This window comes from Rhinichthys klamathensis, unplaced genomic scaffold, assembly GCF_029890125.1.
Source record: "Rhinichthys klamathensis goyatoka isolate OS25496 unplaced genomic scaffold, OSU_Roscu_1.1 h1tg000059l_1, whole genome shotgun sequence".
Classification (NCBI taxonomy): Eukaryota; Metazoa; Chordata; class Actinopteri; order Cypriniformes; family Leuciscidae; genus Rhinichthys; species Rhinichthys klamathensis.
Genome location: NW_026606604.1, coordinates 1,962,052 through 1,987,785, shown reverse-complemented (window position 1 = coordinate 1,987,785; position 25,734 = coordinate 1,962,052). Strand labels below are relative to the sequence as shown.

Below are 25,734 nucleotides of genomic sequence, written 5' to 3'. Positions count from 1 at the left end.
GTCAAATTTCAACTCCCATCTGCTCACCTCTTTCGTTTCTTTCAAATTAGGCATTTTGTACAAAGAACCTACCCTGATTTTCCAAATCTACCCCCAGAGACTTTGGTAGACTCGCTTCTCAAAGTAAACCCCAATCAGAGAGGGGCTATTTCTTATATCTTTAAAGCCCTTGATTCCGCTTTCTCTAATTTTCCCCAAAAAACCAGAGACTTATGGGAGCAGGACTTGGGGCATATTGAGGAAGACCAATGGGACCAGATTCTGGAGTTAGTCCATAACTCTTCCATCTGTGCGCGGCACGGTCTGATTCAATGTAAACTAATAAATAGGACCTACTACACTAACCACAGATTGTCCAAGTTCTACCCCAATGTTGCAGATGCATGTAATAGGTGCAACCAATCTCCTGCAGACCTCATCCATATGTTTTGGTCATGTCCAAAGCTAGCAGACTTTTGGTCTAAAATATTTGACACTCTTCACACGGCCTACCATTGTGTAACAAACCCGAATCCTCTGTCTGCCCTTTTTGGTATATCACATGGCAGCACTCTAACAACTGAAGCACAACACTCTTTGGCCTTCTGTACCCTGCTTGCTAGACGCCTGATCTTGCTTAACTGGAAGCAGGCCCTGCCTCCATCATATGACAGATGGATTAAGGAAGTCCTACATAATCTAAAACTTGAGAGGCTAAGGTTTTCTCTTAGAGGCTCTTTGAGGAGATTTGATAAAACTTGGAACCCCTTGCTTTCCATTATAGACTCCCTAGACATCATACCTGAGGAGTGAAATGTTTACGCCCTTTGGATCTACAGTGTAACTAACCACCTATTCATGAGTTTTATTTATTTTATTTATTTAATTTTTTTTTTTTTTTTTTTTTTTTTTTTTTTTTTTTTTTTTTTTTTATTTATCCATGTTTTTATTTATACATATTGTATTGTGTTGTGTTTTGTTTTCCAGGAACGGGGCACTTCAGGGGATGGGATCCAATAAAGGGGATTGGGGTCCCATATAGGGGTTTGGGATGGTGGGGAGGGGGACGGGTGCGGGGGGAAAAAATGAAAAAATGGGAGCACTGCTTCATATTTATCAGTACTGTTTAACATTGTGTACGCTTTGTATGATTGGTGCTCAATAAAACATATTGAAAAAAAAAAAAAAAAAAATGCATCACGATTTCCACATATAATACTAAGCAGTGCAACAAAATTAATAATAAAAAATGTTTCTTGAGCAGCAAATCATCATATTAGAATAATTTCTGAAGGATCGTGTGACACTGAAGACTGGAGTAATGATGCTGAAAATTCCGTACATTTTAAAATATATTAAAATACAATAAATAAATATTTTTGATCCAATAAATGCAGCCTTGGTGAGCATAAGAGACTTTATAAAACATAAAAATCTTACCGACCCCAAACATATGAAACATTATGTGTATTTGTATCTAGTTATATTATTTTTCATGACAAATCAAATGCAAAATGGGCATAATGCTTCTGTGTATATATTTCAGATGACACCAGGGCTTATGGAGATTCAATGTAGCTTTAATTCACAGCACAAAACCATATTTCATCCATAACAATCATGACCATCTCTTTTTTTTCTCTCTCCTGATATGCAGTTGGATCACGACGCCGGCCTGCCTTAGAGGGGAGAAACCATTAAAGGCACAACACAGTCTTCGATTTTTTACCTACTTCACACTCCTAAGTTTGGTCCACCTGCTTTATGTTCCCTTCCCTTTGACAAATCACTAGCCTTTGTTGCCACATAAATTGTTTTCTTAGCTGATTTACAACTGAAGAGTTTCAGGCAAAACTCAACTCAGCTTAATTCAATCATGCAATCGCACGATGACCTCAGAATTCGCCTGCATGCGAAGGTGTTGAGATGGAGATTAAGGTCTAGAATATATTCTAGGCTTTTTTGTTTGATGTGAAACCGCAGTTGGAACTCCAGATTGGTCCATCCTCTAAAAGTGAACTATAGAATTTGGATGAATGCTAATCCACCAATTGCAATCGTAATGTACGTTGTAGTGAAAGTAAAATAACCTTGAACACGTTCAGATTATTCAAGGCCTTTATTCATATCCTCTGCATATGGTACTTTGCATCCAAAACTGGCATCCATAATGTCTGGAAGCTGCATTGAGCATTATAATGGGAGTAGAGCCAATGGTTTTAGCAGCTCAGGATTTTAATAAAGGCTCTGCGGAACTCAGTGTTGAACGTGGTGTAGATGACGGGATTGAGAGCGCTGTTGACGTAGCCGAGCCAAGTGAAGGCGCTGTAGACCTCAGGAGGAACATGGCAAGCTCTGCAGTGAGTGTTTAGGATGTGGGTCACAAAGAAGGGAAGCCAGCAAATAAGAAAAACCCCTGCGAGACAAAAAAGAAAAGAAAAACATGAACTTTTGCACAGTAATCGTATGACATTCTTCAGTGGAATACAAAAGGAGAAATTGAGGAGGGTCCTGGTCGATCTTTTCCATGCACCAGAAGTATCATAAATGTGTCTATCACTTTATTCTTAAGTCTTTTGAAACCTTTCTGTGAAAAACATACAGAGCCCCTAAAGGGACACGGTGAAGGGAAAAAATATTGTCAATGCTTTTGAGAGCTTTTCAATGCTCTCCCAAATGTTTTGCGTTCCCCAGAGAAATTTTGCATTCGCTGGTAAACCTTATGAGCTCTTTTTGAGAGTGAACGCAAAGTTTCTCGGGGAACGCAAAACATTTGCGAGAGAAAGCAAAAGCATTGACTTAGTTATTATTTTTCCTCCCATCTCATATTTTTCTTCCTCCCACATGTCCCTTTAGGGGCTCGGTAAAAACAGACCACGTTTAGGTATATATAGTTCATGAAATAGGTAGCGATTCACTTTTGTTATCGTTAACTAAAACTATTAAAAATCCTTTCCTGTATTTAAAATAAATCTGAAATAGATTATAAATATTAGATGAAAAACTTAAAGGAAAATTAGAAATGTTGCTCTGACAATTGAAATAAATTAAACTAAAATAAAAATAAATAAATTGAAGCCAAATAGAAATTAAAAAATGAATACAAAACAAAATTACTAAAATTGAAACCTGAAAATATTAAAAAATAAACGCTAATTCATATATTTAATGATAATTACAACAGTGAATAATTCTAAAATATCACTGATTCATTTGTTAATGAATTTGTTCTTTTGAGTCAGATCTTTTCAATGAATCAGCTGATCCAGTTCACAAAAGTAGTTTGAATGGCTTCTTATGTAATCGCATATATATGCGAAAAAGAGTAGTTAAAAAGTAGTAGCAAAAAATACCCGGATGACCTACTACTTCTGCCGAGATTCTGAAGTGTGCAAACGATGGACACTTTACTATCCCATGAGGCCACAGTAGAGGATTTGTGAATGGCAGTGAAGCAACTGACTCTGGTAGTCATGAGAATGACAACATGGTGAATGTAGTACGTCCGAATTTCATTAATATTAAACACATTCATACTATAGAAAACATACTTTTTAGCGGTCGCGAAGTATGTCTACTTATTCAAATGAATTACCTAATCAGCGAGTATTTGATTTCGGACGCAGCCAATGATTCAGTTTTTGAGTTCTCACTGACTCAATGAACCGGTTGCAGTGTCAAACTGTATCAGTATATAATGACTTGTGAATTTCGGTCTGTTGTAAAACTATTCAATAACTTCAGCAGATTTTTGTGATGCTTTTTTGCCTGTTTTAAAAATAGCGAACAGTACAGTTCTTTAAAATTTCCCCTTTTGTGATGCACAGAAGAAATAAAGCCTTTTTGGGTGAACTACTCATCAAACCTCTAATTGTAAAGTCTTTTTACATGTCGGAATTTTTGCAAATGACAAATAGCTTTGTTGAATTGACCACAGGCAAAATGGTCATATGACAACCCTGACCGATTGAGGCAGCTGAGCCATTCACTCGAGCTGTCTCCAGTGTGATTTAATTTCCTCCTCAATTAAGCAGACATCTCAGATTACCATCACTGTCATTTATCACTTTACAGAACACTGACTCATGGGTCATCACTTGACACTAGGGTGACCAGATGAGATTAGCTAAAATTCGGGTAACTAGTACTATGGATACATGGCTACTTCCCCACCCACTCCTCCCGGTACCTGCAGAGGCGTTTTTGCTTTTTGCTTTTTTCGGGACGTCTGGTCACCCTACTTGACACTAATAGAGCCTAATTGGTTGGGGTTCCGGTACACCAGCCATGTCAGCGAAACGAATGAATGAAAATGAGCTTATCAATGCATATCTAAATTCGAAAAAAGCAACAAAAAAGATGCTGCAGCCGGCGAGGGCTGGCTTAAGGACGACTCAACCTCCACGGACAGTTTTTAATGTTTTATCAGACAATAACTACTCAAGATTTTAAAGTAGGATCATTTTCGGGACAATTAGGGCCGGATTCGGGATTCGGGACAACAACTTAGATTTCGGGACTGTCCCGAATTTTTCGGGACATCTGGTCACCCTACTTGACACTAATAGAGCCTAATTGGTTGTCTGGTACTTGATGTATTATAAAACTATATGTTGGAGACTGACTGTACTCTGTAGGTGTTGTATGGCATTCAGAGTCCTCACTATTCCCCAGGTGGCCCCTTGATGGCAATCTGACAAACTGTTGCACATGTCAGGCACAGACTGACTGAGCTCCATGGAGCGACTCTGCAACCCACTTTCAAAATGTCAAATGAAAAACTAAGTGAATCATTGATTGAAAAAAATAGTACTGTGGCATGTGCATGGGTTGAGGGGGAGGTTTGGAGGAGTTGTCATGAAAGGAAATAATTTTGAAATAGTGAAGATGAAAAATCACGAAATCAGTTTGCTGTAAGCAATCAGCAAGATGGTGAATTTCATAAATTGCGTGTCCATCCCCACCACTTCCTCTCACTTCTGCTGCTGTCTCAATGTCCATGAAAAAGTCTCCTCATCTGCTAGACGTGAGAGAGCGATTAGTATCAGTGTTGATAATGACGTACGACAGAGGTCGAGTTAATCAAGTCAATGAAATTACAAAATAAAATGCAACCAAATGTACCCCTGCTACCTTCACCTGGATTCAATCACTGGATAAAATGCTCTTTCTATTCATCAAAGAATCCTGATTTATATATTAAGCAGCACAACTGTTTTTAACATTGAAAAATAAGAGATGTTTCTTGAGCACCAAATCAACATATTAAACTGATATCTGAAGGATCACATGACACTGAAGACTGGAGTAATGATACTGAAAATTGTAATTTACCCAACATGGGAATTAATTACATTTTAAAATATATGAAACTTATTTTAAATTGTAGTAATATTTTACAATGTTACTGTTTTTACTGTATTTTTTATCAAATAAATGCAGCCTTGGTGACCATGAGACTTTTTAAAAAAACATTAAAAAACCTTACCAACCCCAACATTTTTAATGGTATTAAAGCGAGCTCTTCATGTGTATCTTTGACCTTTAATTTTAAGTGATAATTCATTGTAATGTATTATGTAATGCATATATGATCTTGCCAAAGCCACCAAGGGAAAACGGATGTGTTTAACCTTCCAAATGATGCACACAAATGGTTTTGGGCCCAACAAGATGAATGTAAAGTGAGACAGTTTTCTGCATAAATGAAATGTTGCATCACTGAGTCACTGTTGTTATGATGCTCGGGGCGACAAATGGAAGTAAAAAAACCAACAATGACATTTTGTTATGCAAATAACTCCAAAATGGAAAACCAAACACTGTGGAGAATCCAAATATTAAAGTGATGTCATCACTGTTGAATAGCAAACATTCTAACAATGTTAGCCAAAGGGATTTTCAAAAGTTAATTTTAAATTTCATCTAATAAAATCTTACAAAGAACCACAATATGCTAATTTGTTTTTTGAGAAAACAGTTTTAAAAAAAAGACTGTCAAACAGTTTGAGCTAAATTTATTGTGGAAAATTGTGACAAGGAAAAGAAGATGAATTTCGATGGATGCATGGATGAAAAAGGATAGTGATATTATGGATAGATGGATGGATGTATAAAAAGAGTAGTGATATAATGGATGGATGGATGAAAAGGATAGTGATATGATGGATAGATGGATGGATGTCTAAAAAGAGTAGAGATATAATGGATGGATGGATAAAAAGGATAGTGATATGATGGATAGATGGATGGATGTCTAAAAAGAGTAGAGATATACTGGATGGATGGATAAAAAGGATAGTGATATGATGGATAGATGGATGGATGTATAAAAAGAGTAGTGATATAATGGATGGATGGATGAAAAGGATAGTGATACGATGGATAGATGGATGGATGTATAAAAAGAGTAGAGATATAATGGATGGATGGATAAAAAGGATAGTGATATGATGGATAGATGGATGGATGTATAAAAAGAGTAGAGATATAATGGATGGATGGATAAAAAGAGTAGAGATATAATGGATAGATGGATGAAAAGGATAGTGATATGATGGATAGATGGATGGATGTATAAAAAGAGTAGAGATATAATGGATAGATGGATGAAAAGGATAGTGATATGATGGATAGATGGATGGATGTATAAAAAGAGTAGAGATATAATGGATGGATGGATGAAAAGGATAGTGATATGATGGATAGATGGATGGATGTATAAAAAGAGTAGAGATATAATGGATGGATGGATAAAAAGAGTAGAGATATAATGGATAGATGGATGAAAAGGATAGTGATATGATGGATAGATGGATGAATGTATAAAAAGAGTAGAGATATAATGGATGGATGGATGAAAAGGATAGTGATATGATGGATAGATGGATGGATGTATAAAAAGAGTAGAGATATAATGGATGGATGGATAAAAAGAGTAGAGATATAATGGATAGATGGATGAAAAGGATAGTGATATGATGGATAGATGGATGGATGTCTAAAAAGAGTAGAGATATAATGGATGGATGGATGAAAAGGATAGTGATATGATGGATAGATGGATGGATGTATAAAAAGAGTAGAGATATAATGGATGGATGGATGAAAAGGATAGTGATATGATGGATAGATGGATGGATGTATAAAAAGAGTAGAGATATAATGGATGGATGGATAAAAAGAGTAGAGATATAATGGATAGATGGATGAAAAGGATAGTGATATGATGGATAGATGGATGGATGTCTAAAAAGAGTAGAGATATAATGGATGGATGGATAAAAAGGATAGTGATATGATGGATAGATGGATGGATGTCTAAAAAGAGTAGAGATATACTGGATGGATGGATAAAAAGGATAGTGATATGATGGATAGATGGATGGATGTATAAAAAGAGTAGTGATATAATGGATGGATGGATGAAAAGGATAGTGATACGATGGATAGATGGATGGATGTATAAAAAGAGTAGAGATATAATGGATGGATGGATAAAAAGGATAGTGATATGATGGATAGATGGATGGATGTATAAAAAGAGTAGAGATATAATGGATGGATGGATAAAAAGAGTAGAGATATAATGGATAGATGGATGAAAAGGATAGTGATATGATGGATAGATGGATGGATGTATAAAAAGAGTAGAGATATAATGGATAGATGGATGAAAAGGATAGTGATATGATGGATAGATGGATGGATGTATAAAAAGAGTAGAGATATAATGGATGGATGGATGAAAAGGATAGTGATATGATGGATAGATGGATGGATGTATAAAAAGAGTAGAGATATAATGGATGGATGGATAAAAAGAGTAGAGATATAATGGATAGATGGATGAAAAGGATAGTGATATGATGGATAGATGGATGAATGTATAAAAAGAGTAGAGATATAATGGATGGATGGATGAAAAGGATAGTGATATGATGGATAGATGGATGGATGTATAAAAAGAGTAGAGATATAATGGATGGATGGATAAAAAGAGTAGAGATATAATGGATAGATGGATGAAAAGGATAGTGATATGATGGATAGATGGATGGATGTATAAAAAGAGTAGAGATATAATGGATGGATGTATAAAAAGAGTAGAGATATAATGGATGGATGGATGAAAAGGATAGTGATATGATGGATAGATGGATGGATGTATAAAAAGAGTAGTGATATAATGGATGGATGGATGAAAAAAGATAGTGATGTGATGGATGGAAGAAAAATTATAGTGATATTAATGGTTGGATGGATGAATCGCTCCACTTTAAAGAAGTACGTATTTTCTGTGCCACCCTCCACAAGAGAATTGCTAAAAAAAACGTTTTCACAATTTTTTTCCCCAAACCTAGGAATCTAATAATGGAGTCTGGATTTGTACATGAATCACATCTCACCCAGAACGATGGCCAGCATCTGTGTGGCTTTCTTTTCCTTGGAGTGCATACTTCTACACCGGACCTGACTGGGACACACCATGACACTGCCGGGCGGACGCAGTGTGGTGTGTGTTCGTCCGTTTGACAACTTCTTCACCTCACAACTCCTAACTGTCACCTGCTCCTCGTCCCCACCTTCCTCTTCCGCTTGGTTTACATCTTGCTCAGTGCGAGCAAAGGACGCCTGGCTAATACTGCAGTAGTTGAGAGTGATCACAGGGGGCAGCAGTGAGTTTTCGGCAGGGGCGGTTTGAGGCCTCTTACGCCGCAGGCAGCTGGAGAGGAGCCGCGGACGCATCACCTGCTCCGTGCTTTCCTGAACACATAGGGAGATGAAATGTAAGCAAACTTCAAGGTGTGCAGAACATCTTTATTCCTGCTAGCATGTCTGTTCTATAATTAATTATTAGCACAAGGAGGTATGCTGTCCTCATTTCCTCGAATAGAATGATATCGTCTCAAGGACTACTGAGTATTTTTGTTGCAATGCAAAGCTGATTTCACACCGTTTTACACACAGTTTTGGATTACTTTTATTTTTGACTTTGCAATTCCTTAAGAAAGGGCAATGACCTTCAGGCTATTGTTGTTTTTACAGCCATATCTTATTAAATTCTCTCATGTACTTTCCTATAACACAGCATTGGAATTAAATATAAAACAGTATTGAGTAATACACTACTTTTTTTATTAGACTTTTTAAATGTTTAAAAGGCTTTTTGAGTTTCAATCCCAGTGGATAGAAAGTCTTTTAGCTGATTTGTGTTATGGACAATTATATCAACTGGACTAGTTGAAAAACATAAAACATAAAAAACTGGTTGAATAACTTGTTGAACAAATCTTTATCCTTAAATATCTTTGTGGTCATTTGTCTTTCTCAAATCAACAAAACACACAGCAAGATATGCTTCTTAATCAGTATTTTGTACAATTTTTCCTAATAAATTAGGTTAGTTGAATTTTTCTCGCCCTAATGGTAAATAGTTTTTGTTTTAAGCATACATGTAACAAATGTAGTCACTTTTAGGCATTTTTTTCTGAATATCTTATTAAACTTTTTCTAAAGTAAATTTATATTATTCTATTATATATTTTTATAGGGCTGTCATGCAATTATTTTTAAAAAAAAATCTAATTAATTACATGATGTGCCAATTCATTAATCTAATTAATCATAAATTATTCACACATCAAATTTGGCTGAGAAATTATCCCCAAAAGATAATTTAAAGTCATTGTTGTGTTAAATGAGAAAAGCATCAAAAAGACATTACAAAAAGAAATTATTTATTCGCGAATTTATACGTGCGTCACGTTTAGTCGATAAAACTCTTCCGCAAAGGATACACCCGTGTATCCTCGCTCATTACTCCTCAGGAAGCCTCCTCGATCCTTTCCTCCTCGCGGTGCAATTAGAGAATTGAGATGTCCTTCAAGATGGCTGAGCTCGATCGGTTTCCGGGTCATAGGATGGAGGACGGAGGGGCGAGGAGACGAGGAGGGATATTGAGAAGCACCCTTTATGAATGGGCCATTGAACCGTTGGTTCACCCGATTGATTCGATCAAAAAGCAAATACATTCAGAAACAAAACACTGCTGTGTTGCTTGGAGACAACAGTTCTGCTTTGGCTTTAGCAGGTTTTGTTGGCAAAATTGAGCAAAAACAGACAATATTGTGTCTAAAACATAACACATTATTTACTCCTTATTTATTGAACTATTAAAATCACATTTGCACTTGTGCTATTCGGAACAAAAGCACCCGAACTGACAGCTGCATTGACAGCATTTCCTATGGCTCTCTACTAAAGCTTGTTACTCCCTAACTCTGAGGTGACTCTTGTGGATACAGTTTCAACAAACAGAAGTGTACCAGTGAAGGGAGTAAAGCACCAGCCAGAACGACTTGAGGGCCATACGTCAGAGCCACATATTTCCAGTTCATAGCTTATAGCCAGCAGGGATAAGTCTGTGGAGGCACGTCGACAGAAACGCACCCGCTATGCTAAAACAGGAAGGAGAATGCTGCCAGCAATCTCAAAATACCTTGTAGGATTTCTTCAGAGTCTGTTGCTCTAAGAAGGCTCATTTCATGCAAGATTAGAGTAGACACACACATTTCTATACACACATGCAGGCACACAATGGTATACGCACATTTATCACATTGATCCTGATGGGGGAAAGGTCTCTTTTCTCTTTGTGAGTGCCATCTTGTAAACACGTCTCCTGTGGAGAGATGTTAAAGAGTCAGCGGGTGGAAAACAAAGGCAATGCAAAAGCATGCAAAACAAATTTGGGAAGCAGCTTTATAAATGTAAAAAGACAGGAAAAGATGCCTGAAGCAAGGCAGGGAAAATGAAGTAGGGCGCTATGGAAAAAGAATCAGAAAAATCTGTTTTTCCCTGGATTCTAATAGTAGGCTGTGACGCTTCACTGAAGCTCATTATATGACTGGAATGGATCATCTATTTTATATTTCATCCATATTTCAGTTACTGACAACAATTTTAATTAGTAGTTAACAATAACAACCGCGACCTTGAAACTATTTGAACATTGGTACTGTCCGTCTGTAAAGTAATGCCTAATAAAGTCCAAGAACATTTTGTATTTAAATTTTTTTACATATTGGACTCCATTAACATTTTTCATGTGAAAAAAGAGAGACATTTTTCAAGTTTGTCCAGTGTTTGTCTTCCAAACAATATATTCTTTTGTGTCCCACGGATAAAAGGAAGTCATACAAGTTTGGAACTGCTGTACTTCAGGGTGAGTAAATTACAGAATTTTCATTTTTGAGAGAACTATTTCTTTAATAAAAAAAACTGAAAGCTGATTGCTTAATTTAAAATCCGAAAATCTGATACAAAATCAATTCAGTTTTATTTATAGCTCAAATACTTTGTAAGTCTATATGCTCGGACGTAATTTTCTTTATTAAAATTAGATAGGACGGGGGGAAAAAAGATTATCACAGTCTTTTTAACAGGAAGTAAAATATTCAGGGCAGTCTACAAAGCCTTTTCTCCATATCAAATTTTGCTCCAGTTAGCTGGAACTAAATCTTGCAATAAAATTCCTAGGGCGTGTAGCAGAATGGCTTTGCTGGAACTTTTCCAAAGACCTGATGTGCATCTCACTTTCACATGAAGCCAATGATGCAAAGGTCCTATCCGTTGATCTGGAATGTTGTTTCACTGAATAAAACAACCCACTAATGTTTCCTAACAAAGACAGACTGGATTCCAAGCTTCTTTGAATTTAAGTGAAATGTAATGCAGTGTTTCGATCCAAGATAGCCTGAGTTGGAGCTTAAATGCATTTCCAATCTATACTTACCACCGGTAACAGATACTTCTAGTCATTATGCACTGTTATTGGTGGATTATGTGTGTTTTAAGTAGAGTAGAGAATCCAAAACACCTTGAGGAGAATTTGTGTAGATGTGAAATGCAATCTACTCTTACCACTGATGGTGGCGCGGATGCTGGCTGAACTTTGCCACCTTGACGGAAGGTGATTCTCTTCCGTCTTCGTCTGAGAAAGATGTAGATGCGGACGTAGACCAGAAGGGTCACCACGAACGGCAAGTAAAACGACACCACGGAGGAGTAGATCACAAAATCGGGATTTGAAATCGAGCACACTGCAGGGTCATCTGCAAGAAACACACATGCAACACATCATTTCTTACAAAGTGCGACTGTCACGATTATATTCTGTTTAGTTGTTCCTGTCGTGTCTGTATGAGTTTTCGTTAGTTTCTATGGTTACTGATTAGTTAATATTTGACCGGCTGTTCCTGTTTAGTTCCTTCATTTTACTACGTGTATATATTCTCCCTGTTCTGGTCAGCCCTTGGTCGGTTATTGTTTGTGTGAATGTGAATGTTACTCCTGAGTTTGCTATTAAAGACTCTGTATTTCATCATATCCTTCGTTGTGCGCTTTTAACAGCCACCATTCCGTGACAGAATAACCGGCCACTTAAACCTTACAGATCTGTTGTCCTCGGATCAAGTCCCCACCCTCGAATCCTCGTCTTCTCCGCCGTTCCCGTCCGGAGATAATCTTCTTCCGCCGATGTTCGCACCTGATTTCCTGGTCCCATCTCCTCCTCTGTTTACGGCCAGTCCCCTGGATCCGTCGGCACCACTGGTGTCATCTAGCTCCTCGGCTCTGCCCCTGCCGCTAGCTCCTTGCGGTTCGTCAGCTTCGCCTCTGGCTTCTCCTCCACCAGCTCGGCATGAGGCCGAGTCCCTGTCTCCACCTTGGCCTGTCAGTCCGTCGGCTGCGTACCGGCTCTGCGCTCCTCATCTCCACCATGGCCCGTCTGCCCTAGGACTCTTCTGGGCTCCCTCGTCCATCTGGATCAGCCTCGGTCGGTTGGCGCTCAGCTTCCGGGTCTCTGGCAGTTCCTCGACCCTCCATCCCTTCGGCTCCACCAGGCTTCTCCTTCCCTCTGGCTTCTCCATCGTACTCGATCGCTCCATCACCGCCCTGGTCAGCCGAGTCCCCGTCTCCGTGAGCCAGCAGCTTTACCTTGGGCTTCCGAGCCTTGGATGTTGCCCTGGTCCTTCAGCCTCTCTGCTTCTCTGCACAGCCCTGCAGTTCCAACCTGGCTCCTCCCACTGTCAGCGCCACCACATGGTGTTTGTCTCTGACTTCTCCTGGTCGTCCCTGTCCATCACCAGCTCCATGCCCACCTCCAAAGACCCCTCCCTCTTCTGTTGGACATTAAACGTTGCAAGGACGTACCTTTCCGAGGGAGGCGTAATGTCACGATTATGTTCCGTTTAGTTGTTCCTGTCATGTCTGTATAAGTTCTCGTTAGTTTCTATGGTTACTGATTAGTTCATCTTTGTCCAGCTGTTCCTGTTTAGTTTCCTCAATTACTACGTGTATATATTCTTCCTGTTCTGTTCAGCCCTTGTTATTGTTTGTGTTGGATGCTCCACCATTCCGTGATAGCGACACAACAGTAGATACATTTTGAATTTTGTTGTGATTCTTTTGTTTGCTGTTATTGTAAAATATTCCATTGTATAGCAATGTAATTAAGATTGAATATCACAGATATGAATAAATAGTGTGGATGTATGCAATGATGCCAGCTGTGTCAGTATAATCAATACTCTTATCAGCAGTAATCGGCGACGTATAAAATTGTTTCTGCGGCAACATAATTAGACCCTCAAAGTCCTTCCCTCCCATCTGCAGTACATGCAGCCCAAGCAGAACAAATCGCATGCATATCTAGGAGGCTTGCGTGTGTGTGAGAGATGACATTCATTATATCTCACCGTGAAACTAATTAACTGATTACTCTAATTAAATGGATGATTAATTCCTTCGCAAACTAATTTATTGACATCTGATGGAAGCTAACTAAAAGCTATAGCGATAAAATTATCCGCCATTTTAGTGCTTTATTGTATTTTGAAACCGCTTGTTGGGTAAAGCTAAGTGTAGCTTAACAAGCATCATGTAAAGTAGTTGACTTACAGTCAAGCTACCCTTTTGAAAAATAGATAGGCCTACACTACAAACTATTAAAGACAAGATGCAAACTAAGCTATTTAAAAACTCCATGAACTTAAAATTTGAGTTAAAGTTGTTTTGAGTTCATGGAAATGGCACTACCGGTCAAAAGTTTGAAGATTTTTTAATGTATTTAAACTCTGCTAACCAATTAAGGCTGCATTTGATCAAAAATACAGTAAAAACAGTAATATTGTGAAGTGTTATTACAAATGAAATTTTTATTTTATTTTATTTAAAAAATATATTTGAATGATTCTGAAGGATCATGTAATGGCTGCTGAAAATTCAGCTTTGCCATAAATTACATTTTAATATATATTTAATAGCTATTACAGAACACCTCCCTTATTGTCTTCCTTCCTTCCGTCGGTCCGTCCTTCCTTCCTGTCTCAATAGTAAAATAAGTTATGACAAATGTTTTTACATTGCTTTAACTCATCAAAATAAGTTAAGCAATTTTTTACTTTTTTTTATAAGTTATACAAGATTAAACATTTTAAGTCAGTTGAATGTAATTTAAGTTGAAATGACTTAAACATTCAAGGTGATTGAACTTAATTTAAGGCAGCAACTTTCTTTTCTTTTCTTTTTTTGTACAGTGTTTGCGAAACACAAAATGTATGCCACTGCCAATACTTTTGGCCACAGCTGTATATAGCCAACCCCATTTGCTATGAATTAGGCCTGTACAAGATTTCATCCCTGCAAGCAATGGCAGCAATGATTTCACACTATTGGACAATTGCAGTGGTTCTCAACTGGTTTTGCTTCAGGAAGCAGATTGTATTGGGCAAGCTAACTATGCATGATAATATGGTAATTTGCATGTGTTTGCATTTTATTTAGCATTATTTATTAGAGCACCAATGACCCTTGAGTCACAGCCCACCAGTTGAGCTGGAGCTCACCTGTAGTGTTGAATCCAAACAGTAGAGGGCAGGAGACTGCAAAGGCGAGGACCCAAACTGTAGCAATCATAACTGAAACCCTTTTGCGGGAGCTGTGAGTGGTGTTGTATAGCACGGGCATCACCACAGCCGTATACCTTTACAGAAGGAAGAATTAATCTCAGAGAAGTTTTGGGAATACTGATCAGGAAAAGGTCACACTCACTGAAGCACGAAAGTGTGAGTATGAGATTAAATAAAAACTTTTAAATGACCCCACAAAGTAATTTTTGAATATACATCCGTTCTGATATGAAAGAAAAGATCAAAGTCAATTTCAGATAAGCTTTCACTGCAATGCTTTTTTTATGGATCTGCCACGAAGCGCTAAAAAGCAAATATCTGAATAAAAATTAATAAATCAGGACACCGAAAGAGAACGTGCAACATCTTTGCATCGAAGAGAGATTAATTATGCTCGACCCCTATCAGCAGGATGATATGCAATTGTATTAGCTTTTCGTGATAGTTTTTTCTATATCTGCAGCAGCACACTGCTTTTACAAGTAGAATAACAGAGGAAAGAGGGGGGAGAACCAGGCCAGTCTGAAAGGCCTAATCAACCTAAATGTATGCCTTTCTCTCCCCCCGGCTGAATACATTTCCCTGCACTCTGTAGTCTGTATCATACATCTTTTTGTCTTTTCTACTGAATCGTTTTCTCACAGCCTTTCCATTTCGTCCTTTTTGATCACCCCATTACTCAACCCCCTGCCCAAATACCCCCCCCCCCCCCCCCCCCCCCCAACTAATTAAACTTCTATAAGTTTTCACACTCATGCCATGCAGTCAAAATTAAAACGAAGGCCCCTACCTGCTCCATCCATTAAGGTGTTAATGACGCACCTGTCACTGCAGGGATTTACTGATACCATGTTAAAGGAATATTTTGGGGTTGAAAGCTTGAACAGCATTTGTTGATAACCACAAAAATGAGTTTCAACTAATTTCTCCTTTTCTTAAAAAAATTTAGAGGAGTGGTCACATTTACCATTGTTTGGCGAATTTTTGTTAAGCAATTTTTTGCTGGTAATCAACAAAATGGTGTTGATTGAACTTAATTTGTACTAAACCTGGAACATTCTTTAAATAAAAAGGAACCACAAAAAAAAAAAGAAGTACACATTTATTATTAACCCCCTACCTGTCGATGCTGATGGCACACAGGTTGAGAATGCTTGCAGTGCACATCATCACATCCAAGGTTACAAAGACATTGCAATACAAGCGACTGAAGAGCCAATCTCCGCCAACCACCTGCACAGGTACAACAGGGTCATATTAAGGGACTAGATGCACAAAGAAATTGAAAGGAAAAGGATATACATATGAAATATGTCCAACAAAGCGACTTCTAGCCACACTGCCTCACTGATTCTCCAATGCAAGTAAGGAGAGAACTCTTTTTGAGTCCAAACTCACTTTGCAAATAATGAGTGCTCCAGTCAAACAGACTCTTGGTCCCTCTCTCAGAGGGCTTACGACGATAGCGCCCATCCGGGTGGCAAGGGAGATAATAAAGCTCCGGCAGAGATGAATGTGCTGCGTGCTCCTGAATCAGACTGCTAGGTACGTGTAGAACGTCACGACAGGAATAATCGTCTTTTCTCCCTTACTGGCACTAATCAAGAGCGGCACAATGCCTCCTACTGCAGCCATTCATAAGATGTGCTGCCAAATTTAATGAGTAGGAATGCAGTCTCCGAATGAATGTTTTTAACTGTGAATCACCAGACCAGGGAAGAGTGAAGGGAATTTGATATTACACTGTGAAAATTATAATGTAGCTGCTGTAACTGTGAAATTAATCAGGTTGATTTAGTCATACTAAATAACATTTAAACAAAAGGTGTAACGCCAATTAAAGGGATTTACCAATTTCATTTGGGCCCCCAAAATGAAAATGTTGTCATAATTTACTCACCCTCAAGTTGTTCCAAACCTGTATACATTTCTTTCTTCTGCTGAACACAAAAGAAGATGTTTTAAAGAATATGGGTAACCAGACAGTTGACGGTAGACATTGACTTCCATAATAGAAAAAAAAAAAAAAAAATATATAGAATTCAATGGCTACAGTCAACTCTCTGGTTACCAACATTCTTCAAAGTACCTTCTTTTGTGTTCAACAGAAGAAAGAAATTCATGCAGGTTTGAAACAACTTGATGGTGTGTATGACAGAATTTTCATTTTGGGGTGAATTATCCCTTTAATTTAACATTTAATGTTAAAATATTTTAGGCTAATTAACAACTTTTTTTATGGTGTAGATTAAATGCTTAATGAATTGTAGCTCTAAAAGTAAAACTGCTAATGTTTCTGATGGATTAATAATCAAGAAACTTGCCGTGTACCATGAGTGCAGCAGGCGCAATGATATGACGCAGCGCCTGAAAATAGTCCCCAGCTCCGTAGCCTATTTTCAGGTGCTGCGTCATATCATTACGCCTGCTGCACTCATGGTACACGGCAGTAAAGTTTCTTGATTATTACGCAGGAATGAGAGTATAGTTCCTAGCCATATCAGCCTAGAAAATCGCAACTTTACATTTTCCGTCGGTCTTAGTGCACGATGTAACTACAGAAGAGTCAAGTTTTAAATAGGAAAAATATCGAAACACTTTGGTCATTTTTGAGAAATGCTAATGGTCTTGTCCACTTCAATGATGTATGCTAAGCTATGCTAAAAGTGGTACCGTCAGAACCGGAGATCGGCTGAATGGATTCAAAAACGGTAAAACTCAACAGTTTAACTCTGGGGGAGTTGTAAAATGAGACTATTTCCAAAAAAGTGGAGTATCCCTTTAATCCTTTGACCAAAGCAAAGGGTAACTAATTATTGATGACGTAGAAATTTTTTGAATGAAGTACAACCTATTTTTTACAGACTATGAGTATGACTTGACAGATTTGAGAACCATTATCAGCTCCAGTCTAAGCTTTCAGATAATATTGATTTTTACTGGTTATTTAAACAATAGATATATTGATTTAAGTCTCGTTTCTTGTGTCAATGTCAAGTAATCAACTATTGATGCAAGAAGAAAATAATTGGAAGTCTTAACTGATTCTAGCACAGATTTGACATGGATTATTTAACATTGTTTGGACAAAATGCAGTCATTTCAACAGGAATCCTCACAATCTAGAATTTCTCCTGAGGACATAAGATTTCCCCAAGCAGATTTCACAACGATTCACCGTGTTGACCAACATAAAGCTGCTTGGTTTGAAAGTGACTTCTGTGTGAGCTTAATGCCCAAACTTCTGTGTGAGCTTCATACATTGCTACACATTGACAAAAGACAATTGTCCTGGTTTTGCCAATGAAATTTCACCAATGTGATGGCACCATAACATGGCTTTGTCCATTCAATCATTAGGCTATAGTGATGGTGATGAAAAAAGTTTTTAAAGTACTGTAGCTTTTCCAGTAGAGTTTCCCACGTTCAGTGGATCTCAATCACTACTTCTGTATTTTAAATTTCTGAGTTGAGGGAATGAATCGGTTCATCCTAAACAGCCATCTGTCTCAAATGCAACGTTGGGAAGTCTGGTTCATTCTAGTGAATCGGCTCATCCAAAATGTTCATGTCTCACTCTAACGCTGGAAAGACAGATTCATTCTAGTGAATCAGTTTGTTCGGATGGTTCATGTAAACGAACAGATTAAAACATGATTCACAGATTTGAGTCCCTGAATATGTTTTCAACTCGCTGTAAATTGACCTGGTCAAGATTGACACTGTCACCCAAATTGACATTATTCACTCACTCGATCAAAAAACTGCTTAAAAGAATAGTTCATTTCCACACACAATGCCTACAAGAAATTCCCCAAGCAATTGCAGTCTATTTCCTTGTACATGTTATTAATTAAGTTACCAGGCAATACTTAAAAACACCTTATCTAATTTATTTGTTGAGTTTCTTTTAATTAGGGGTTCAAGCACGTACTGAAACCCTATTATAATTGTTAGAATTTCTCCCCTAAAAGTGATCGGGTAGACCAAACCATAAGTCGTAGAGACTTGAAACTTTTGAGGGATGCCAGTACCCACCCCATTTGGCTCATAACTCCTAAACCATTCGACACAGACGTGTCTTATATCGCGAAATTGGCAAAATGTTCTGGTATTTTGGATTTTTCAAAAAAACTATTGCGAACTTGTCCAGTGCAGAAAGATTCTCTGGAGTCTGTTTGTCAATAATTATACATTTTTAAAAAGTCTAAATTTCCATTTACATCCACGACGGGATGCCAAAACGTTCAAAGTGGGTGTGGTCACTTTTACTAAAATAGCTAAACCTCTCGAACAGAATGAGATAATTTAACCAAATTCGGGTGAAGGGCATAATTTTCATTGGATGATTTATAAACACCCACCAGTTTGAAAACACCCACAAATTTAGAAACGCCCACTTTTGTTCTGCAGAGACCCCATACTCTGAATTTTTGCACATGCCCATGACATTCATACCATATGGCAGAACTGAGCAACTTTGCCTAAAGGACAACCGCTGTCAATCGAATTGTTCGTTAAATATCGGAGATTATTTCAAAAACCTACTTTCGCGAACTATAGTCTTAGGTTCTTGGCTCAAAGTCAATAACTGTTAAAAAGCTTTAAAACATATATTTCCTTAATAAATGGCCTGTTTTGGCTGTAAATGGTCTTTTCCAAAGGATCTAAGAGGTTACTTGCTTGCTAAATAAAACAAAATATCTTTTTACGAATGTGCTTAAAGGCCTTAAAGCGCTCAAACCCTGAAATATAGCTCGCTCGCAGCTACATTTAGTAATTGTTATTGTTAATACCAACAACAAAAAAACACCCTAAACTAGGTTACATCAGGTTCTGGTGTACTCACTTCCAAATAGACGGCCCAGGGCATAACCAGTGAAGCAACCAAGAGATCAGCAACTGCCAGACTGACCACCAGGTAGTTGGTGGTGGTCTGGAGAGCCTTCTCACGAAGCACAGCAATACACACTAGAACATTCCCAAATACAATAGCCAGGATAAGTAGGGAATAGAGCATGGCATAGTAATTCCTCTTCCCATCTTCAACGCCTGATGCCAGGCTGTAGTTTCCTCCAGAAGTGAGATAATGTTCTGACTCATTCCACAGCCATTCACTGTTGCTAAACATTGCCATGAGTGTGGAAGATCTGGGAAGACAGAGAGAACATTTGTTCATTTTGGGAATCAAAAACATAGACAACATGTATTGTAGCATCTCTAGGGTGTCTATTGAGTCTTGATGCTGTTTGAAACCTTGCTTTTATATGCTGACATCCCTGAATGTTATATTCTGCAAAGAGACTTGGTAACACTTCACTGCTTGAGGCATGACAGGCTGCTTGTTGTCTTCACAGTGCAGCTTTTATATCTTTGAAATTTCTATTTATTGATTGCAGCAATAAAAAACAAGATATCGTAATATATATTGTGAAGGCTCATTTGGAGAGCCATGCTTTATAACTTGAATTGCCACAATGTACACCTGTCTCATCCAGCCCATATTACGCAACCCTTTACATTTGGAATTCAGTAATAAATTATGGCTAATAATACAGAAAATTGATTCAAGTAAAAAATAGTCAGTCTAGATCAATGTTAAATCTTATGAAACTCAGAGAAATATAGCTATAATAAACATTAAATATAATTTATTAATCTCGAAATTTAACTAAATCTTAAACATGGATGACAAGTGATGTTTCAAAATGCATTGCAGATAAAAAAAAATCTAAAAGTTGCAATGTTGGTTCATAAAGGCACACTCATTGACGCCAAGGAAAAAATATCGGATAATCTGCACAAATGTTAACGCATGCATTTAATTATGGATAATAACACCCATTTATGTGCTGCATTCCAGAGGCAGATTACACGATTTACAATGTGTCTACCTGTTAAGCATCTCCAGCGAAGAACCGAATCAGAACCACCTCTGAAGGCACTTTCCCTGAGATTAAAGTTATCCGTCCAGTCGCTTTTCGCGCGAGCCGTTGATGCTGAAGAAAGGACTCCATCCTTAACGCGCACCGGGCGAGCACAATATGTGAAACTTATTAAACCACAGCTCCAACAATACTTCCACTCGTTGCTGTTGTTCACTGAATAACCAGCCAGCACCCAAATGGTTTCGCACAGAGCTTGATTCGCCAGGATGGTTGGTTACAGGCGAAGGACGATTCATTCCATCTCCAAGAGGTCTTTTACGCAGAAGCATCTGCTTTCATTAGTTCAATGCTTGATGGTAGATCAAATATATTTTGAAGTGAATCCAGGTAGGTGAAAGAATAAAACAACATCTCAAAAATCCCAATTGTAAATCATGGCATAGCTCTAACGGTATTCGCGTCCGCTGACGATTTCGAAGGATGTCTATAGCCTACACGGTTCCCTCTCAGGCTGTGATCATAACGACTGTCTGAAAATAGCTGTTACCTGTGACAGACTCAGCAAATCGGTTAACAGCACAAGAGCCACACCGAGTTCACCTGATAATAAGACGTTAAAATTAATTTCTTACTGAGAAAAGAATTGCGTAATTATGGGATTTTGGAGAGACTAGTGGTCGCACATTTTACTATTGAATATTTTCAAGGTAGGTTTATTATTGAAAGTAAATTATAGGCATTGTCTTGAGTCTTGGCAAAAGCTATTAAATATTTCCACCGTTATTGCCCAGAGGGGGAAAAACTACTGTTCATTAAACCAAATGTGCTCCAAATAGGCATGCTGTCAATATGGGGTAATTTGTCATTAACCTGTCAATTATAAGGTCAGACCGTCAGAGAAACACCTAAAAGCTATAACTAACATATAAATTAGGGTTTATTAGTCTAAAAATAAAGAAATTTGTCACAATGGAACCTGCCATTAAAACTAAACAAAACAACAAATAATAGCCTACATAAAAAAAAAAGCTGTAGAGAAACAGCAAATAAATAAATAAACAGCAAAAAAATAAAAAGGGTTACCTAAAATATCAAACTATTGTTTTGGCCAACAATAATTGTAATTAATTATTAATTTGTACAAATGTATAACATTTAGGCAAGGCAAGGCAAGGTGTTTAAACCACACAACTTCATTAAAATGTGACAACTTACCCCTATACCAAATATTTATGACAAATACCCTTCTCCTGATAACACAGTTCAACACTTCAGTTAAAATTCGTACAGCTGAAAACATAAACATATAAATAACACATATTTTAAAATTTAATTTGAAAAGGTTTTCACCTTGGTGTTTAAAACCAGCATACAAAACCACTGCTAGAGAAAACACATTTGTGAAATTGTATTTTTGACTCAAAACCTTTTAGTTACTAAGATAGAATGTGCTGTGACAACTTGCCCCACTGTCAGTCTCTTCTCTTATACTGATGTGATATGGGGGAGGTTTTTAGCAAGCAAATGGGTCAGAAAATCAGGAACAAGAGCAAAGGAGGGAAAATAAAATGAAATCGAGATTTGGAATATGGAGAAAACATGAAAGCAAATAAACCTCAGGCATATTTAGGTCCCCTGTGGCAAACAAAGAAATTAGTTTTAGATTCTTTATTTTACAAACCGGCTCAGTATAGTGTGAAGCCCATTATGGCTGGGGTGAAAGTGACACGGTCACATTTATCATAGTCTGTTCTCATCGTTCAGGGAAGAACAAGGATCAGGCTCAGATAACGTGTGCCAAATCCAATACAGCTATTGCTTACATCTGATGAACTACCAATTACTGTTACCTGTAACTCCTCAATAACAGTGCTCTATGAATTGACACTCAAATAATTCTCTCCAGGATGGATGAAGGAAGGTGTTGATTTTATTGCACTGCAGTCCAATGAAAAATGTGCCAGCCTTGATCTGTGTTCAGTATCAGTCTGACAGCTATTTACTAAGATGCAGCCGACCACATCCAAACAGCCACCAGTGAAATGCGCATCAGAGCACCTGTGACCGTGAAACCCTGCTTGCTGGCCATAAAACGCTCCTTTATTTTGCCTAATTGCATTACTGCCATCAAGTGGTAACAACCACAGAATGCAGAAGGGCAAATTAAAACCATATGATCAGTAAGTCATGGCAACTTTTTTTTATTTTAAGCTTTTTATTTATTCGAGATCCAAGTCAGTTTAATATAATTCAATTTGAAATGACCAAGTTGATTATACTTAAAAATTAAGGCAGCAAGTTTATAAGTTGAAACAGGTGGAATTTAACATACAGTGTTATACACATACAGTGAGACGTATTAAGAAATGTCCAAGGTCTTTTAAAAAATATTTTAATGAAGCATATTTGTAAAAATATATATCCACACTGGTTTTTACAGTCCAATCCCTTTTAAGTTCTTCTAATTCAGTCTGAAGTAGCAATTATTTAAAGTATTTTCCTCCATCCATTCTATATTCGGCTTATTAAGTTTGATTAATAATAAGAATAGATGAACCATTAAAATATATTAATAATGACACTAATATTAAGTCATTCAAATGCACATCAAAATATGCTGACAGTTTTATCAGTTTCAAATGTCAATAATTAATATTATCTGCTATTTCCAGATTAACGGTCCAGATATTACAGTAATATGAAGTCAATTTAATAAAAAATGCTGCCCAGTTAGTACTGTTACTTTTTCTCATGCTCTTCCCAATCAATGTATCCGCCTGCATAATGCCGTGCCCTGAAAAAAGAGAAAGAAAACAAGTAGTACCTCTAACAACAAGGAATATTTTAATTAATTGGATCATATTAGGTATAGGCTTATAATGAGTGTGTGTGTGTGTGTGTGTGTGTGTGTGTGTGTGTGTGTGTGTTTTCAGTAGCCTACTTTGAGAATCCTAGACGATGAGCAATTTCGAGAGCAGACAAACTCCTTTTCCCACTTCGGCAATGGAAAACTATGTCATCATCTTCCTTTTGGGGGGCTTTCACCTTAAACTGCAGTTGAAACTGTTGTGGTGGGAGCTTTAGTGACTCCTCAAGCTGTCCCACTGAGAGACACATTAAAACCGAGAGTTAGTGTGCACACTGAGAAAAGAAAAACACTGATTCTATACACTTCAGTAATGACTTACATGGAATGTTGATGGAATCAGGAATCCGACCAGCCTGGAATTCATCTGGATTTCTGACGTCAAATAGCTGTACGCTGTGATTGGCCAACATAGCTTTGAGCTGTTCGTATGTCACAACTGACACTGAAATTGTGAAAATCAAACAGTAATGATACCAATGCAAGATCATATTTGATCTTAGTTGCTATTCTATTATTGTCAATTAATATAATGTTCAGGTCAGTGAAAATCATGTAAGTTAAAAAAACATTTTATAAGAAAATCCTGCTAATCATGGTTGTTGTTATACACATAAAGCTGCTTGTTTGGCTGATGCGATACAAAAGATGAGCCAAACAATAATTTTGCTGTAATCAGCAGAAACAAAAACAAAACAATTGCTAAGTGGTTTAGTCAGTACAATTAGCCACAATTTAAAGCATGAAGCAGTCATGTTTCTTCCTTTAAAGTAGACATTTTCTAAATTGCTGCATTATAACCAAGTGAAAACAGCTATTAGCAATGATATTCTCCATCCAATAAATGACAATAGATACATATGTAGGCCTACACTTTTGAGTCTAGTGTGTAAAAACTGAATACTTTGATTTGTTTTCCTTAAATATCATTGCTTTTTATCAAGTAGATAATTGACAATGGACCAAAGTCCAAAGTTCATATAATAATTTACTCATACCTGACATTGCAGATTAAATGAAATACAAACGTATATACAGCCTCCAAAAGTTATTATATCTTCCCAAAAAAATGTACGAAGTTACAAAAAAAGTGCCTCTTTTGCAGCTCTATACCTGGATCAGGTTGTCCGTGACTGTGATTGACGGTGGAAGTCTTCAGTCCACATGCTGAGATCACTCTACCATGGCAAACCGGTTTAGTGACTCCAAACAGGCACAAACGACGTAAAACCTGAAACGATAACATCTCTAAGCAGGGCGCAGTCACAGTGACTGGTGCTGAAAATGAAATGTTGGTCTGTCTGTAACTGTCACTTGCCTGTGTGTTTGGGGGTCCGGGAACACAATACAGATGATCCGCTGCCCTCTAGCGTCAGGATCGTGTCCAGGTAAAGGACACTTGGATGATATTTTCACGAAGAATGAGACTATATTGGGGTGCTTCCGTTGTGCCCGGTCATTAAATAGGCCTATGATGTGATGTCTACAATACAGCGTATAAGGGTTTTATGAGGTAAAACAACAACAACAACAACAACAACAACAACAACAACAACAACAACAACAACAGTGTTGCGCATCGGATTATCTCATTGGTTGCCGGTGTGGTGCCGAATTCTGACCCCCGCCAAATTATTACCCCCCTAGTATTTGGTAGGTTTAGGATTAGTTGTGGGGGAGGGGTTAGGATTAGGGGTGGGGTTAGGATTAGGCAATCAGGTACTGACTTCAATGAGGGGGGTAATAATTTGGCAGGGAGTCGAAATTCGGCACAACACCATCAGTCATTAGCCAAATGATTTTCTAAATTGGTTAGATAAAATATCGATATCGATAATGTAAGTAAACTTTATATTGTAAAATTCAATAGTGTGCTTATTCTTTTATATAGGCTATGTTTCCTTTCATTTTACACTTAATTTAGGCTTAGGATATACAACAACACTGAGATCTTGGTTAAACCATTATCGTATAATATCTTTGTAGAGAAAAGAGAAACATTTAACATGATAGCCTACAGTGCAGCGCA

The 25,734-nt window shown here is 37.6% G+C and overlaps 2 protein-coding genes across 4 annotated transcripts; both read right to left on the bottom strand.

The window, feature by feature from the left end:
• Positions 1–1,943: 1,943 nt before the first annotated feature.
• On the bottom strand, positions 1,944–21,155 carry drd3 (dopamine receptor D3). 2 transcript variants are annotated; one of them, XM_056248892.1, is made up of 8 exons: positions 20,846–21,155; positions 19,801–20,101; positions 16,072–16,184; positions 14,889–15,025; positions 11,905–12,095; positions 10,592–10,663; positions 8,388–8,745; positions 1,944–2,395 (listed from the first exon to the last, which is right to left on the bottom strand). In XM_056248892.1, the coding sequence occupies exons 1-8, from the start codon at positions 20,854–20,856 to the stop codon at positions 2,199–2,201; spliced, it is 1,380 nt and encodes a 459-aa protein (XP_056104867.1). In that variant the 5' UTR covers positions 20,857–21,155; the 3' UTR covers positions 1,944–2,198. The 2 variants fall into 2 exon arrangements, with proteins under 2 accessions (XP_056104867.1, XP_056104868.1); XM_056248893.1 differs by lacking the exons at positions 19,801–20,101; positions 20,846–21,155 and adding an exon at positions 16,350–16,488.
• A 2,375-nt stretch (positions 21,156–23,530) lies between these two features.
• Positions 23,531–25,013, bottom strand: si:ch211-161h7.8 (thiosulfate:glutathione sulfurtransferase). Of its 2 annotated transcripts, none has more exons than XM_056248782.1 (4): positions 24,819–25,013; positions 24,028–24,150; positions 23,781–23,943; positions 23,531–23,633 (listed from the first exon to the last, which is right to left on the bottom strand). In XM_056248782.1, the coding sequence occupies exons 1-4, from the start codon at positions 24,949–24,951 to the stop codon at positions 23,579–23,581; spliced, it is 474 nt and encodes a 157-aa protein (XP_056104757.1). In that variant the 5' UTR covers positions 24,952–25,013; the 3' UTR covers positions 23,531–23,578. The 2 variants fall into 2 exon arrangements, with proteins under 2 accessions (XP_056104757.1, XP_056104758.1); XM_056248783.1 differs by lacking the exon at positions 24,819–25,013 and adding an exon at positions 24,704–24,730.
• Between the last annotated feature and the right edge of the window lie 721 nt (positions 25,014–25,734).